Genomic DNA, 13558 nt, shown 5'->3' with positions numbered 1-13558 from the left:
ATATAGCAACACAGTACCTTGTCACCGAGGACAATCAACGAAGAAATAAAGGAAACGAATGTCACAAGTCTATCAATTGTGACTCATGTCAGAATGATTTGAAATACTCAATAGGGGATGCCACGATGTTGGGATAACAGATTTACTTTGAACTTTGTACATCTTTAGTAGGCATTAAAACAGCAGAATGTGAAAGTAGTAAGGTGCACTACCCTGGCAATTTCGAAACAATCACAAAAGAAGTGTTATGCATGTATTTTGTCAGTCATGTATCTGTGCAAAAGGGGGATAGTGTATGAATTCATTATGGCCATGTGGTTAGCATTCGTGCATGGCAAGAGGGTCGTGCATGAGGTGACCGTTTGAATCCCACCAACACTTATTTCTTAATCTATATTTTATTTATATGACATTTGAGAGGTAATAGGATGGAAAAAAAATGCATTTTCATGATGTGGTAGTGAATTTCATATGTTATTTTATGTTATTTGACTATCTACTATTTGTAATTAAATTTACAGGGACGAGGGACAGGCTTGGAAAGCCCAGGTTAAACCGTGATAAGTAATGATGCAAGTGACATTATTCACCATCAGTAATATAGTAAGTCACAGTGTGCCAGACCAAGAGAATCACTTGTCGGATGTGTTTCCGACATCACACATTGCAGTATGTTGTTTGTCATGCAGGCATGCAAAACATAAATTGAAACTTCATGCAAATACACATGCTTTTTTTCCCATTACATTACCTCTCAAATGTCATATAAATTAAATAACAAGACCAGTGATGAAAAAAATATAGATTAAAAAGATAAGTGTTAGTGGGACTCAAATCATCACCTTGTCCATGTCCCTCTTGCCAGGTCTAAACGCTAACCACATGGCCACAGTGCATTTTGGCACTTGACCCCTTTGCACAGATATGCAATTGCCATAATAGATGCGAAATACTTCTCTTGCAATTTTTTCGAAATTGCTAGAGTAGTACACCTTACTACTTTCACATTATGTTGTTTTAATCACCTACTAAAAATGTACAAAGTTTGAAGTAAATCTGTGGTTCCAACATCATGGCCTCCATTTGTCAGTATGCATGTAAAGGTACATCCCCGGATTCCAGTATCACCTGATCTCAATGTTGTAGAGGGAGACACGTGGCTTAGATCCTGTTTTGACATTCTCCTTGAGCAATATCAGCATAGCGTGCAAACACTTCTGCTTTGTACCGACTGTGCTGAGATCAAGTGACACTACGTTTGAAATGAGAGAAGGTGAAAAGAGAAAGTGGGGAATATATAAAATCTTGAGGAACAGTGCAATAATTAAGAACAATTTATATGGGCATTAGTTTTCAAATTATGGCAGTGCACATGCCTAGGAAGTACACTCTGAAAACAGGACTAAGTCACAAGAAATCAGCACTGTTGGAGAATGGTGTTGTGTAACAGTGTTTTTCTGGTTGGAAAATCTTGAGGATGATCACACCGTAGAGCAGGATATATGAGGATCATTTCAAAAGTCCTGCATATGGCACATGTGCCACCATTCTGTGACATGATCGGCTTGGAATTCATGTCAATTGTGAGTGAGACTTTAGGCATGATGGTCTAGTATGTGTTTTGTGGTTTGCATGGGAAGATGAAACCAGCAGTTGTACCTCAAAATTGATTCACTATGTGGAGAGAAACCAATGTAAATTTATAACACTCTGGGAGATGTGAGTGGGAATAGCGTAGTGTATCACAGCCCGGTATCTCTCAGTAATGTGCTCATTTCCGTGAAGTTTTGGTAAGCACTGAGGGCAACCCAGGTAATGGAAGGCCATGAACTGCAACAGACTACGTCTCTCAGGTTATTGTTAATCACCTGGTGGGAAAGACTCACCAAATACATCCGAGGAAATTACATATGAGGCTATAATGTCTGTCACTTCAGTTTACAGAATCATAACTGAAAAGTTAAAGATGGGAAAAGTTGCTGCCAGGTGGGTTCCGCATGATCTGAATGAAGAGCAGAAAGCAGGTTGCAAAAGAATTACAGAAGAATTGCTTCAGTGTTATCAAACAGAAAGAGAACAGTTTCTGAAAGGAATTGTTGCACCTCTATGGAAAACATTCTCATACGATTGAGGTGACCTGATTAACCAGACAACTCAACAGTGAAGTTGCACTGTTTGGAATACGGGTGTTGACAAAATGCTGGTAAGCTGTCATAAGCAAGAATGGGGATTATATTGAAGGACCGTAAGACCGTAAATGTATTTTATGAAATAAATTATTTTTTTCAGTTCTATCTTACAGTGGCAGTACTTTTGACATTGCTGTTGTATGAAAGAAAGTGAAATGTATCAGAGCAAGTATAGCTATCTTAAGCTGATATGCTACACTGTGGTTGATTCACTTGTGTTGTCTTGACAGCTGTCGGTGGTTAAAATATTGCACATATAATTGCCGTTTTTAGGTAAGTATCTGTTTGCAGTGTTGCTGTAAAACTAAAACTGTTGGATTTGTTCATTGTATCTTTGGCTGGATACTGAAATTTCACTGTCTATGAACTAAAGCTAAGGCAGCTTATTGATGGCAATGAGTCTAAAAGTGCCAGTTGTTATAGGCTTTTTATTCCTAAGAGTAGTACTATTGACATGGGATGTTGAAACTTTGCTTTATTATCACGAAGCAGAGAAAAATGCAATCCGTGCAGTGGCAACTTACATGCTCTCCAAAAGCTTGATATGGTGTAAAGAGTGATGCCATTGGACAGTAGGCAACAGGAGAACACATGAAAAGATACACAAGTGTTAAAATTAATTGCAAAAATTACTGTCAGGTATGAGAGAATGACAATCTGCATGCCAAGTGGCTGTAGAAACTGAATCATAGTCAGGCACAATAAATATTAACTTTAATAACCAGTGCCATTTTATATGATATCTGCCCTTGATGATAATACCATTTTACTGGTTTTCTGTACAGGTATTGTTGTCAGAAATATGTTATTTAACTTCTTGGGGATGGACTATTATTATTATTATTATTATTATTATTATTATTATTATTAATGTTATCGTTAGTCAAATTAACAACTGTGAGTCTTTGATAAAAATACTCTGTATTGTATCCAGCTTCAACATGCTAGACACTTTTTGACATTGTTGTGCCCATTTTTACCTAAAATTTAGGTAATGTATGACTGCTCATTAGTAACCATAAAGTTTAAATAACGCTTCTTTGAGAATCAGTATCCTTAGTTCTGTTCTTTTTGAAAGTTGTGAGACTAGGTCAGAGCATGGAGTCATGCTCTGCGTTTGTAGATAGCACACCGTGCCTCGTCCATGTCCACTGCAGCGCTCGGGGGTCACAGCACCCAGTTACGACACCTGAAGATGGGCATTTAAGAGCCCGAAACTGGTCGTGTGATAATAAAAGAACTTTCCATCTGTAGTGGTATTTTCATCCTCTGCTTTTTTATGATTAGTTTCCCATTTATTCTGTGTACACTTCTGTTTTATTTTCACAAAGTAAACTCTCTTTTCTTTATCTGAAAGTTACAGAAGCAGTCAGAGGCTGTAGTTGATTCACCGCTAGCAGAAGAGCAACTGCCATCACTGACATTGAGTCAATTGGCAGTATGTGTACGGAGCCCCACACTGAGGTTGCAGCTGTTGCTGTCACTGGCAGAAGCATGCCGTGGTCGTCGTGGTGGTGCTCTGGCATCCTGTGTACATAGTTTTTTGCAGCACGGTGATCCAAATTTACGCCGTAGTGTACGCACACTCTTGGCAGCAGTAAGTTATATAATTTTGTATTGAACATTTTTCCTTCAATTTTGTCATAATTCAGGAAAAATTGCCTTGTACTTTAAATTTCCCAGTGTGCTCTATAATTTATCCAAACCCACTAATATATGAATGCTGCATGAAGACAATGTTCTGACTTTTGAAACTTCAGTGTGTTCAACCAAAACTTAAACCAATTTTAAATTTGTATTGTCAGAATTGTACATCCTGCTATAATGGATGAATGGTCGTGAAATGTATCACCTTGCAGACATCCACATTACCCATAATGACAAACATAATTTATTTAATTTTAATTAATTTGGTTTTTATTTAATTATTTCCAACACATATGTTGGGGCAGTAGTCATATTGACATGTAGAGAGAAATATTAAGTAACCTACCCTTCTAATTCTGAACTTGGGGAATGGACCACTTAAAGATGGTTATTCTTCATATTATAAAACTATCCCCATCATTGTGCATTCCCAAGTCTTTTGAAACTTAAGTTCACTCTTTTATATTTACAAATTAAAACCATGAAGGTAGTAGCTAAACTCACTGCAACAGTATACTGATTTTTGCTCACTTTCTCCATTTATTAAATGTTGACTCTCTGGTTTTAGTTATGCATGCTAGACCAGACTGGTTGCCTTCCCAGGTCGACCAACAGTTGCAGTTGCACTTTTGATGTTGTGCCGAGTAGGCGTGGGCTTGTTTAGATAACCCTCTGATTGATGGTAGCCACTGTTATTGATGATATTTCTTGCTTCCTCCTCCTCTCTCTCTCTCTCTCTCTCTCTCTCTCTCTCTCTCACACACACACACACACACACACACACACACACAGGGTGCTTCAAAATAAAATGAACGGTACAACTGTAAGGTGTTATAGCATCCAAGCTAACTAAATTATTCACGCCATGTTTGGCTTATGTGAGACACTATCTCACAAAAGTTTTTATGCCATTCAGTCAACTTCAACATGGGTGCCTTTGGTGACATGCATGACATCCAGTCTGTATTCAACCTCTATCCACACTCTGTGCAACACATCTACATTAGCTGTGGCAATGGCAGCAAGGATTCAGTTTTTTTAAATCATTGAGTTGGTTGATAGGCTTTTGAAACGATCCCCATAGAAAGAAGTCCGTTGACTCAATGATTTAAAGAACTGAATCCTTGCTCCCCAGTTCATCTTTGGATTTCTGGGAGGCACTGGTTTATCAAACAACAACAGGATCTCATGTCCCTTCGTGTGATCACAAGAGCAAGGAAGTGCAGGCATACGATTTCACACTTCTTTAGCAACAATGACAGAAGGATATATATGAATATGTGGTAACCAAATAGACCATCTTGTGACGAAGCAAGCTGGGATAATTTTAATTCCCTTCTTGTTTTGCCTTCTGCCTCCTTAAATTCATTTTTTCACTTATAAAAATTTACCATTAACATACATGAATATAACCTGGAAATCTGGAAACACTTGGTTTAGAACATCTTGCACAGTCTGAGCCCAGTGTAACAGTGTTGTTGGAAAACAGCTGTGTCTTGGAGTCAGCCGGTTATAATGCAAACAGCTCCAGCATGTCAAGCTAACTGTTTTAAAGATAATAAAACTGGTCCCACAATGCTATCAAACATCAAACACCCCACACATTGGGCTACCACTTACCTATTCTGTCACAATATGTGGATTGGTTGTGTCCCAAATGTGAACATTGTGTTTGTTTGCCTTAGTACCTTTGTTGAATGTTGCTTCGGCAGAAAATGTTCCATTTTTTAGAAAATTTCCATCCTCCTCTAAACGGTGAAGAACATCCACAGCAAATTGTGTATGTTACGGCTTGTTGTCTAGTGCCAATGCGTTCAGCAGCTGCAGTCGGTGTGGGCACATCCATAAACGAGTCCGAAGGACCCGGTGAAAGGTCACCCGAGGGATTTGCAGCTCCTACGATGCCCTCTGAACAAACTTCTGTGGTGAATGTTGAAAAGTCAACAGTATCTGTACTGTGTTGGCTTCACTTGTTCCAGTATCACTAGCATACTGAAGTCTGTGACAATGGGTGCTTCCTGTACTGTTATTTGGAAGTTCCTTTGAATCTGTAGGTCTGATTTGATCTGAATAAACTGTTCCACGTACTGAGCTTTTTCTTAAAGTGGTGTCTTTATGCTTCAGTCACGTCAACCTTGAACACAAAGAAATGAAACTTAATGAGCTTGTCTCCACACAAGCCAAACATGATGTGAATATCTTAAATGGTTTGGGTTCTTAATACATTGAAGTTGTAGCCTACCTTTTGAGACACCCTTTACTTATAGCAGGTATTTCTTCGTTTGTTGTCCTCAGTGTCGATGTACTGGCTGCTACACTGGCTGAAAAACTGGTTGTGGAAGTACAACTACAGTCTGCTATAAATGATGTAGCCAACAGTTGCACAGTTGCGTAATACACAGTTATTTGGCCAGTGCAGTATTGTTCTAACTTCTGATAAGCCTCATTAATAGTTAGCAGGCAAACATCCACATACTTCTACAATAGTTTCCTGTTGGACATCAACTAGCAGTAATAACATAGCTATGGAATAACCAGGTGCATATGGTACAGACACTGTCATAGCTGTAACACATGGGCTATTACTGTAACACTTATTTCACTGTTAAGTTGAAACATTGTTGTTGTTCTAACCAACATAGGTTTCTCGTCTGAAATTCGGCCATGGACTGACTGTCTCATGACCAAAAATCGGGCCCTTATATATATCCTCACAATAATAGGGGCCGAAACTACACATTGTTCGAAGTTAAATTTAGAGAAATTACAATTAAAACTTAACTTCTTAAATTACCTGAATCCATCAAAAAATTGGTTCTTTTTTAACAGTTTCTTCTACTAAAAGAGTTAGGTCGAATTATTTGTTTAAATTGTGAAATTAACAAATATAGTTATGCAAACAATACTTTTTACAAAACTGTCAATAACTTTTGAATTAATTAAGGGCTGGTTTTGCTAATATGTTTCCGACTAGAACCAAGTAGATACTTAAAGAATACGAGTATTTCGCCTTCCAAATGTTTACAATTATTACAAAATTTATATTTGTTTATGTGTCAACAGTAGAATTGAAGTTACGAAGCCATTACTGATTTCACCGTATAACAGAAGATACTAACTAGGAATAGTCAAAATAAATTAGGAAATCAATTACATACATAAAACTAAACAGAAAATTAAATCTAGCGTTATATTCTTTAAAACTGAGGGCTAATCTTTCTCTTTTATGAAAATGCAGGTTTTATTCATGTATGTTAATGGTAGATTGTTATAAGTGAAAAAACGAATTTAAGGAAGCAGATGGCAAAAAAAGAGGGGAATTAAAATTATCCCAGCTTGCTTCATCACAAGATGGTCTATTTGGTTACCACATATTCATACATATCCTTTGTCATTGTTGCTAAAGAAGTGTGAACTTGTGTGCCTGCACTTCCTTGCTCTTGTGATCACACGAAGGGACACGAGGTCCTGTTGTTGTTCTTTGATAAACCAGTGCCTCCCAGAAATCCAAAGATGAACTGGGGAGTCAATGCCAGTACGCCAGCTTGATCAGTTGTATCTCCCGTGGAGTAATATGACACAATTTTTGTTATTTTGGCAACACTCCACAGGACTGCCATTTTTATTCTAATTGCCACTTCTTTTTTTAAAAAAAAAAAAAAAAAAAAAAAACTTTAAAAATGGGAAATATCACACTCACTACATTTTCTTATAAATGACTGTGAATATTAATAAGTAACAGACCAACTCCTGTAGTGAAGCAAAGCAGTTTATTTCCTATGATTCAGTATACAATTAACATTTTTCTCAATAATTGTATTACTATATATCTTAGGAGAATATCTCTTATTGTTGGAATAGTCAAGGTAGAGACTTACTTCTATGTCTACATATCCATTTAGTTTGATTTGACAAGATGTTTGAAATATGTTGGTTATTATTATTATTTTGCATCACTGGTAACACGTTTGCCCTACTCTTTTATCTTACAATTACTAATAAAAGAGGAAAAGGCTAATAATAATAACAGTTATTAGAAAAGAGGTGTATCATGTATTGTGCATTTAGTGTAGTTATGCTCCAGATGTGTTCAGTAAGGAAAGCTACTTACTTTTGCAGGTATGTCGTCCCATGTATGTAATGCTAAGTCGGTGGATTTTGGATGGGGAATTGGAGGATCCTTATAATGAATTCTTCATAGCTGCAAATCCTGATGTGAAAGGAGACCGCTTATGGCACGATAAATATTATGTTCAGTAAGTTTTTATATATAGTATATGGCTTAGGTATTATTATCATTGAAATGCAGTTAACTAATATTAACTTTCTTTTCCATACAGGGAAGCTCTTGTACCAAGTTTCATATCTTTGGCACAAGCTCGCAAAATTCTTGCTACGGGCAAGAGCATAAACTTCCTTCGTGAAGTGTGCCAAGACCACACGCCTATAAAAGGCCGTGAAGCCCTCAGGCTCGCTTTGGAAAGCACCAACGGTATAATTTTTCTTACCTATTGATAAAAAAAGGCCAAATAAATTACTTAAAGACTTGTTAATTGATAATTTGTAACATATGACACCTCAAGCAGATATGGAAATACTGCTGGGGCTCATGGATCTGATCATATAGAGTTAATGTCAGACATAACATTAAGCAAAATCAACTTTATTCTTCTTTTCAGTTTTTGAATACTGTTTGAGGCATTTTTATTTACTGTGTCTGTGAAATTAGTTGTTAGTCAATTAATATGAATAGCTTTTTACTACAGCTACATCTGTTAAAAGCAACAGATGGTGTTCTCAGATAGTGAAAAGAGTAAAGGGAAACCATTATTTCATTGTTGTGGCGGTGCAGCTCATCTATCTAGCCATATATTGATGTAGTGTTCTCAGTAATTTAGTTTATTACAGTGCAATAGTAATGCTGTTGTCACATTTTTGTCATCAGGTAAATTATCAAAACTATTTTATTGCCCAGTAAATTTTTGTTGTGTATACAATGTTTGCATACATGAACCTGAAATTGTGTTGGCTGTTATGGTGGTGCTGTCATAAGCTCCATGGTGTTCATCAGTCAGTTGTATTAAAGCAATGAATATGTGTCAAGAAATGGAAAGTCTGCAGTGGAATAATAAAAATGTGAAAAAGATAGATTTCTTCTCACCACATAGAGAAGGTGCTGAGTTGCAGACAGACTGATGCATTGTTGGCTCCAGTATAAAATGAGAGAATTTGTGAAAATCAAATTAGCAGATGATTATAGTCTCTTTCTCAATGAACAATCAAGCAAACGTCTTTGTTGATGGTAGCGAGCATTCTTCCTATTGCATTGGATACACATCTACAAAGAATGCATTGATTTTGAAATAAAATTAACTCCTGAAGTTCCTATCATTTTCAAGTCATAATAATTAAACACAACCATGTATTCTGTGGACAAAAGTGAGAGCAGCAGACTCGTAGTTTGAGACAGTCTCCAGATCATATGTAGTTTGTGCTTGCTCAAAATGATTGCAAGTCACTGTTAAATGATCCACAAATAATCACAGGGACACGCTTTTCTTATAGCTGAACGAAATCAGTAGCTGAACACGAATTGCATTTGGCACTTTGCATCTCTTTACCATGATCTGCTGAGCTCACATTTCCAGCTAGCTTTTGTGAAACAAATATTACAAAAAAAGGTCATAAAGCATGCACTACTTTATAACTGCGTGGAGTACATTACATTTTTTGAATGAAACACAAATATAACCTGCTTTAACATAATTATAAATCAAAACTAATTCTACTACAGAGAGATATGTCTGCTCAGTTTGATGGAGTCAAGATAAAAGAGTACCATTTATTGAGAGGAGCTTTACTCCGTGCTTATATTTTATTATAAAATATTTGAAAATACATTTCCTGCAATTTGTTTCAGCCAAAGGCTTTTCTCTGATATCGTTGATCTGAATTCACCGTTCACACATCCTTTATTACATTTTCCATAGACATGGAGTGTTTACTTAAGGAAAGAGCACACATTCGCACAAGAAAATTGCTTTGAAATATTTTTTGTTTTGGGCCATTCCATGCCAAGTGGTCTAATATTGAGAAATGTTCCCATATGACCATCATGAATTTTGATGAAATTTTGTATGAACATTCACACATGTTCTCAATGAACACTGCTAAAGCTTCAGTTTCAGAAATTCAATACTTGCAGAGATGTAGTCACTTGTTTGAAACCATAGCACAGGTTCGAATAGTGCATCCTTGAATTTTCAGCAACTTTGAGATGAGATATCTCTGTAAGTATTTGCATGAAAGAAACAAAACTTGGCCATGTTATACAACTTTTAGAGCTCTTTAAAGTAAAATATTAAGAAAAGGATTTATGAACAATTTTCATATAGATAATTTGAAGCAAAGTTGGGCGAAAATATAGCTGTTTAAAAAAATGCGAACTTTAGTTTTTTATATCTCCAAAAGTAATTGTGGGATGTACATGAAACTTTGCACACCATAACTCACCAACACAAGGCCTTAGAATATAAAATTTCGTTCTCCTATTGCTTTCCATTATTTCACAAATATAGGGTGAAGTTGACGATTTTTCAAAAAAGTGTTTTCTCCAAACTCTTCTAAACTCTGGTCATTAGAAAGAGCATATTCGAAACTATCTAGAAAAGTGGATTTGGTTTTGCAATGCAAGCATATAAGGCCCTAAAAAGTAGCATCATCAAAGAGGCACACTGGAAGTTTGAACACATTTTTCTGGCACTCAAATTATACCTGAAACCTTTTATTATGCCTAATAAATGTTTATTAGTGCCTTGAATAATTGAAATAAAAAGATCTGGTAAATAGACAATGAGACTGTCAGAAAAACTTGAAAACTATGAGAAGTAGCCCTTCTGCATAAAACTCTTCTCATTTGTAAAAAAAGAAAGAGAGAGATCGTAAAGAATTCAACGAATAATAGCTTCATATTTTTTGTACTTACCAAAATTGTAAATATTTACAAGTTGAAAATGAAGACCTAATATTTGGATTCAATTGTATAAAACATTTTTCCAAAAAAGAATCGGTTTGCTTGAATCGTGCATCAAGTGTGTAAATTTTCCAATCAATATTGCAGAGATTTTAATACCTAGGTGTTGTAACCTGTGAATTTTTGTCTTAAAGTTATTAGGGAAATGTGTGAAATTGGTTGGTTAAATATCTAAGAGTTTTAATTTTGTATTTAATCACACTTAAATGTAGCCTACTACCTTGGTAAATATGTAACCACTATTTTCACAGAGAAAATTCATAAGAATCACTGTTTATAGAAAATATAATGGCAAAAATTACTTTAACAATCAGATTGTTTCATTATTGTGAGCCTTGTTTGAACAATCAGTATTTCAGTGGTGTGTTTGCAGCATAGTGAGTGGGTTCTCTTGACTCAGTGTGGCTTGTTAAGTGATCCATAAGACCATCAAAGTTTGTAATCTAATTTACAAAAAGTTGTCTTTTATAGCATATATCTCTTATTAGATTTTTTCATTGGTATTATACATCGTGTATAATTTCATTCAGTAGCAATTTGTCTGAAATTTAAGCAGATTATAATTTGCACTTAGAGGCCAAATACATTATTTAGTTACTGATTAGAGATAGATGCAGAAGGGAACAGCATACCTTCCTGCTCAATTGGGCAAGGAGATAGTGGAACAAAAGTGCCATGTCACTTTCTTTGCCAAAAAAGCTGCTTTAAAATGGTTTGCGGATTTTAGTGATGAGGAAAAAGAGTTGTTGGTCTGACGTTCTGAAGCAAAGCTGGACAATACCTCTCAAGTTTGCCTACACCATGAAGCCCTGTTATTGACACAATATGAGAGGTTTAAAAAAAATGCTTCAATCCCTTTGGGAAGGTGAATCAATGTTAAGGCAGGAATTCGCACTCTTGATACTGAAACAGCTAATAAGGCTTCTGATATGTTGAAGAAGCAGCTTGTTAATAACATAAAGCCAGGTCAGAAAATTTGTTCGGCTTGCAGGACTACCTTAAATAAACACTGGTACGAAGCTTTATCGGCCTCATCATCACATTCTGATGAGGACTTTACACCAAAAGAAGAATTAAATAGTAGCTTATTGCCTATCGGTATTTCATCCCTGAAGAGAACAGTAAGCCACAGAGATAAGCCCCAATATGTGAAGAAGAAAATTCAAAAGGCTCAAAATGTGATTAAAAACAGAATTGTAAATGCAATGGGAGTAAACCAACAAATTGAAGATGCTAGTGAAATTAAATTAATGAATGTGGAAACTGTGCCGACTATGCACATTTGCTGACTGAACTGAAAGCCAAGATGCAGAATGCAATTCATAAAGAACAGATGCAAATTGTAACCGTGGCACCTGTAAGTTGGACAGTCAGACAAACAGTAGTTCAGTTAGGCGTGTCCGAAAGAATGGTGAAAAATGCTCGGAAGCTTAAGGCAGAGAAGGGCATTCTGGCACTTCCCACAAATAGGCAAAGCAGGAAATTACCAGAAGTTGCTAGTAGAGTGCGAAATTTTTTTTGGAGATGATGAGTATAGTAGGGTGTGCCCTGGAAAAAAAGATAGTATTTCAGTTAGACTTTTAGGTAGAAAGACATACATGCAGAAGAGATTGTTACTTTGCAATTTACGGGAAATGTATGTTATCTATAAGAATATAAATGGTCCAGAAATAGGGTTCTCAAAGTTTTGTGAACTTAGACCCAAATGGCGCGTAACAGTAGGATCAGCTGGAATGCATGCAGTTTGCATCTGTGCAATTCACCAAAATGTTAAGCTTATGCTTAGGGGAGCTGGTATACGTGAAAATTATAAGGAGATTCTCAGCAAGGCAGTTTACAGTTTGAACTCTAAACAGTGCATGCTACATCACTGTGAAAGGTGTCCTGGGCCCGAAGTTACAGCATCTGAAATTGCCAGCTATTTCCTAGATCATGAGCCACAGGAAGTTATTGTGTTTAAGCAATGGATACATACCGATCGGGCCACACTGGACACGAAGCCAATGGAAGTGGATGAATTTATTGAAGATGTAAAAAATAAAATATGGAGTCTGTCATGCCATCATTACATTGCCAAGCATCAAAGCTTGCATCTTAAAGGCGTTAAATGTCATCTGAAAGACGAAGAGCTTGTTGTCCTAATGGATTTTGCAGAAAATTATTCTTTTATCATTCAGGATGCTGTGCAAGGCTTCCACTGGGACAATAGTCAAGCAACAATTCATCCATTTGTTATCTACTTTCGTGAAAAAGAGAAAGTAGAATCTTTAAGTTTTTGCTTTATCCGTGGTTGTTTGCGGCATGACACTATTACAGTTCACGTTTTTATCAAGGAGCTCATCAAATATATAAAAGCACGGTTTGCACAGATATCCCACATTCATTATTTCAGTGATGGCTCCAGTGCTAAATATAAAAATTTCAAGAATTTCCTAAATTTGTGCTATCATAAGAGTGATTTTGGAATGACAGCCGAATGGAATTTTTTTGCTACTAGTCACGGGAAATCACCTTGTGAGAGGTGACAATTTTATTGTTTTACTATTCGGACTTAAGCTAGGTCCTATTCATCAGGACTTCTTATTTCACTTATCCCAGAGATTAATAAACATGTATAAGGCAAAATAAAAGATTTCAGGTATAATTTGAGTGCCAGAAAAATGTGTTCAAACTTCCAGTGCGCCTCTTT

General features: G+C 36.3%; 1 protein-coding gene across 4 annotated transcripts in view; it reads left to right on the top strand.

Annotated features, from left to right (window-relative positions):
- Window positions 1-13558, top strand: part of LOC126457669 (gamma-tubulin complex component 3-like) — a 304002-nt gene that overhangs the window by 137410 nt on the left and 153034 nt on the right. For 3 of the 4 annotated variants that reach the window (XM_050094170.1, XM_050094166.1, XM_050094168.1), the window contains 3 exons: window positions 3547-3786; window positions 7956-8092; window positions 8177-8328. In XM_050094170.1, the coding sequence (XP_049950127.1) occupies window positions 3547-3786; window positions 7956-8092; window positions 8177-8328 (529 nt within the window). The remainder of the gene's footprint in view (window positions 1-3546; window positions 3787-7955; window positions 8093-8176; window positions 8329-13558) is intronic. The other variant, XM_050094169.1, reaches the window with a different exon arrangement.

The sequence above is a fragment of the Schistocerca serialis genome, chromosome 2, assembly GCF_023864345.2.
Source record: "Schistocerca serialis cubense isolate TAMUIC-IGC-003099 chromosome 2, iqSchSeri2.2, whole genome shotgun sequence".
NCBI lineage: Eukaryota > Metazoa > Arthropoda > Insecta > Orthoptera > Acrididae > Schistocerca > Schistocerca serialis.
This window is presented reverse-complemented; position numbering and strand designations above follow the sequence as displayed.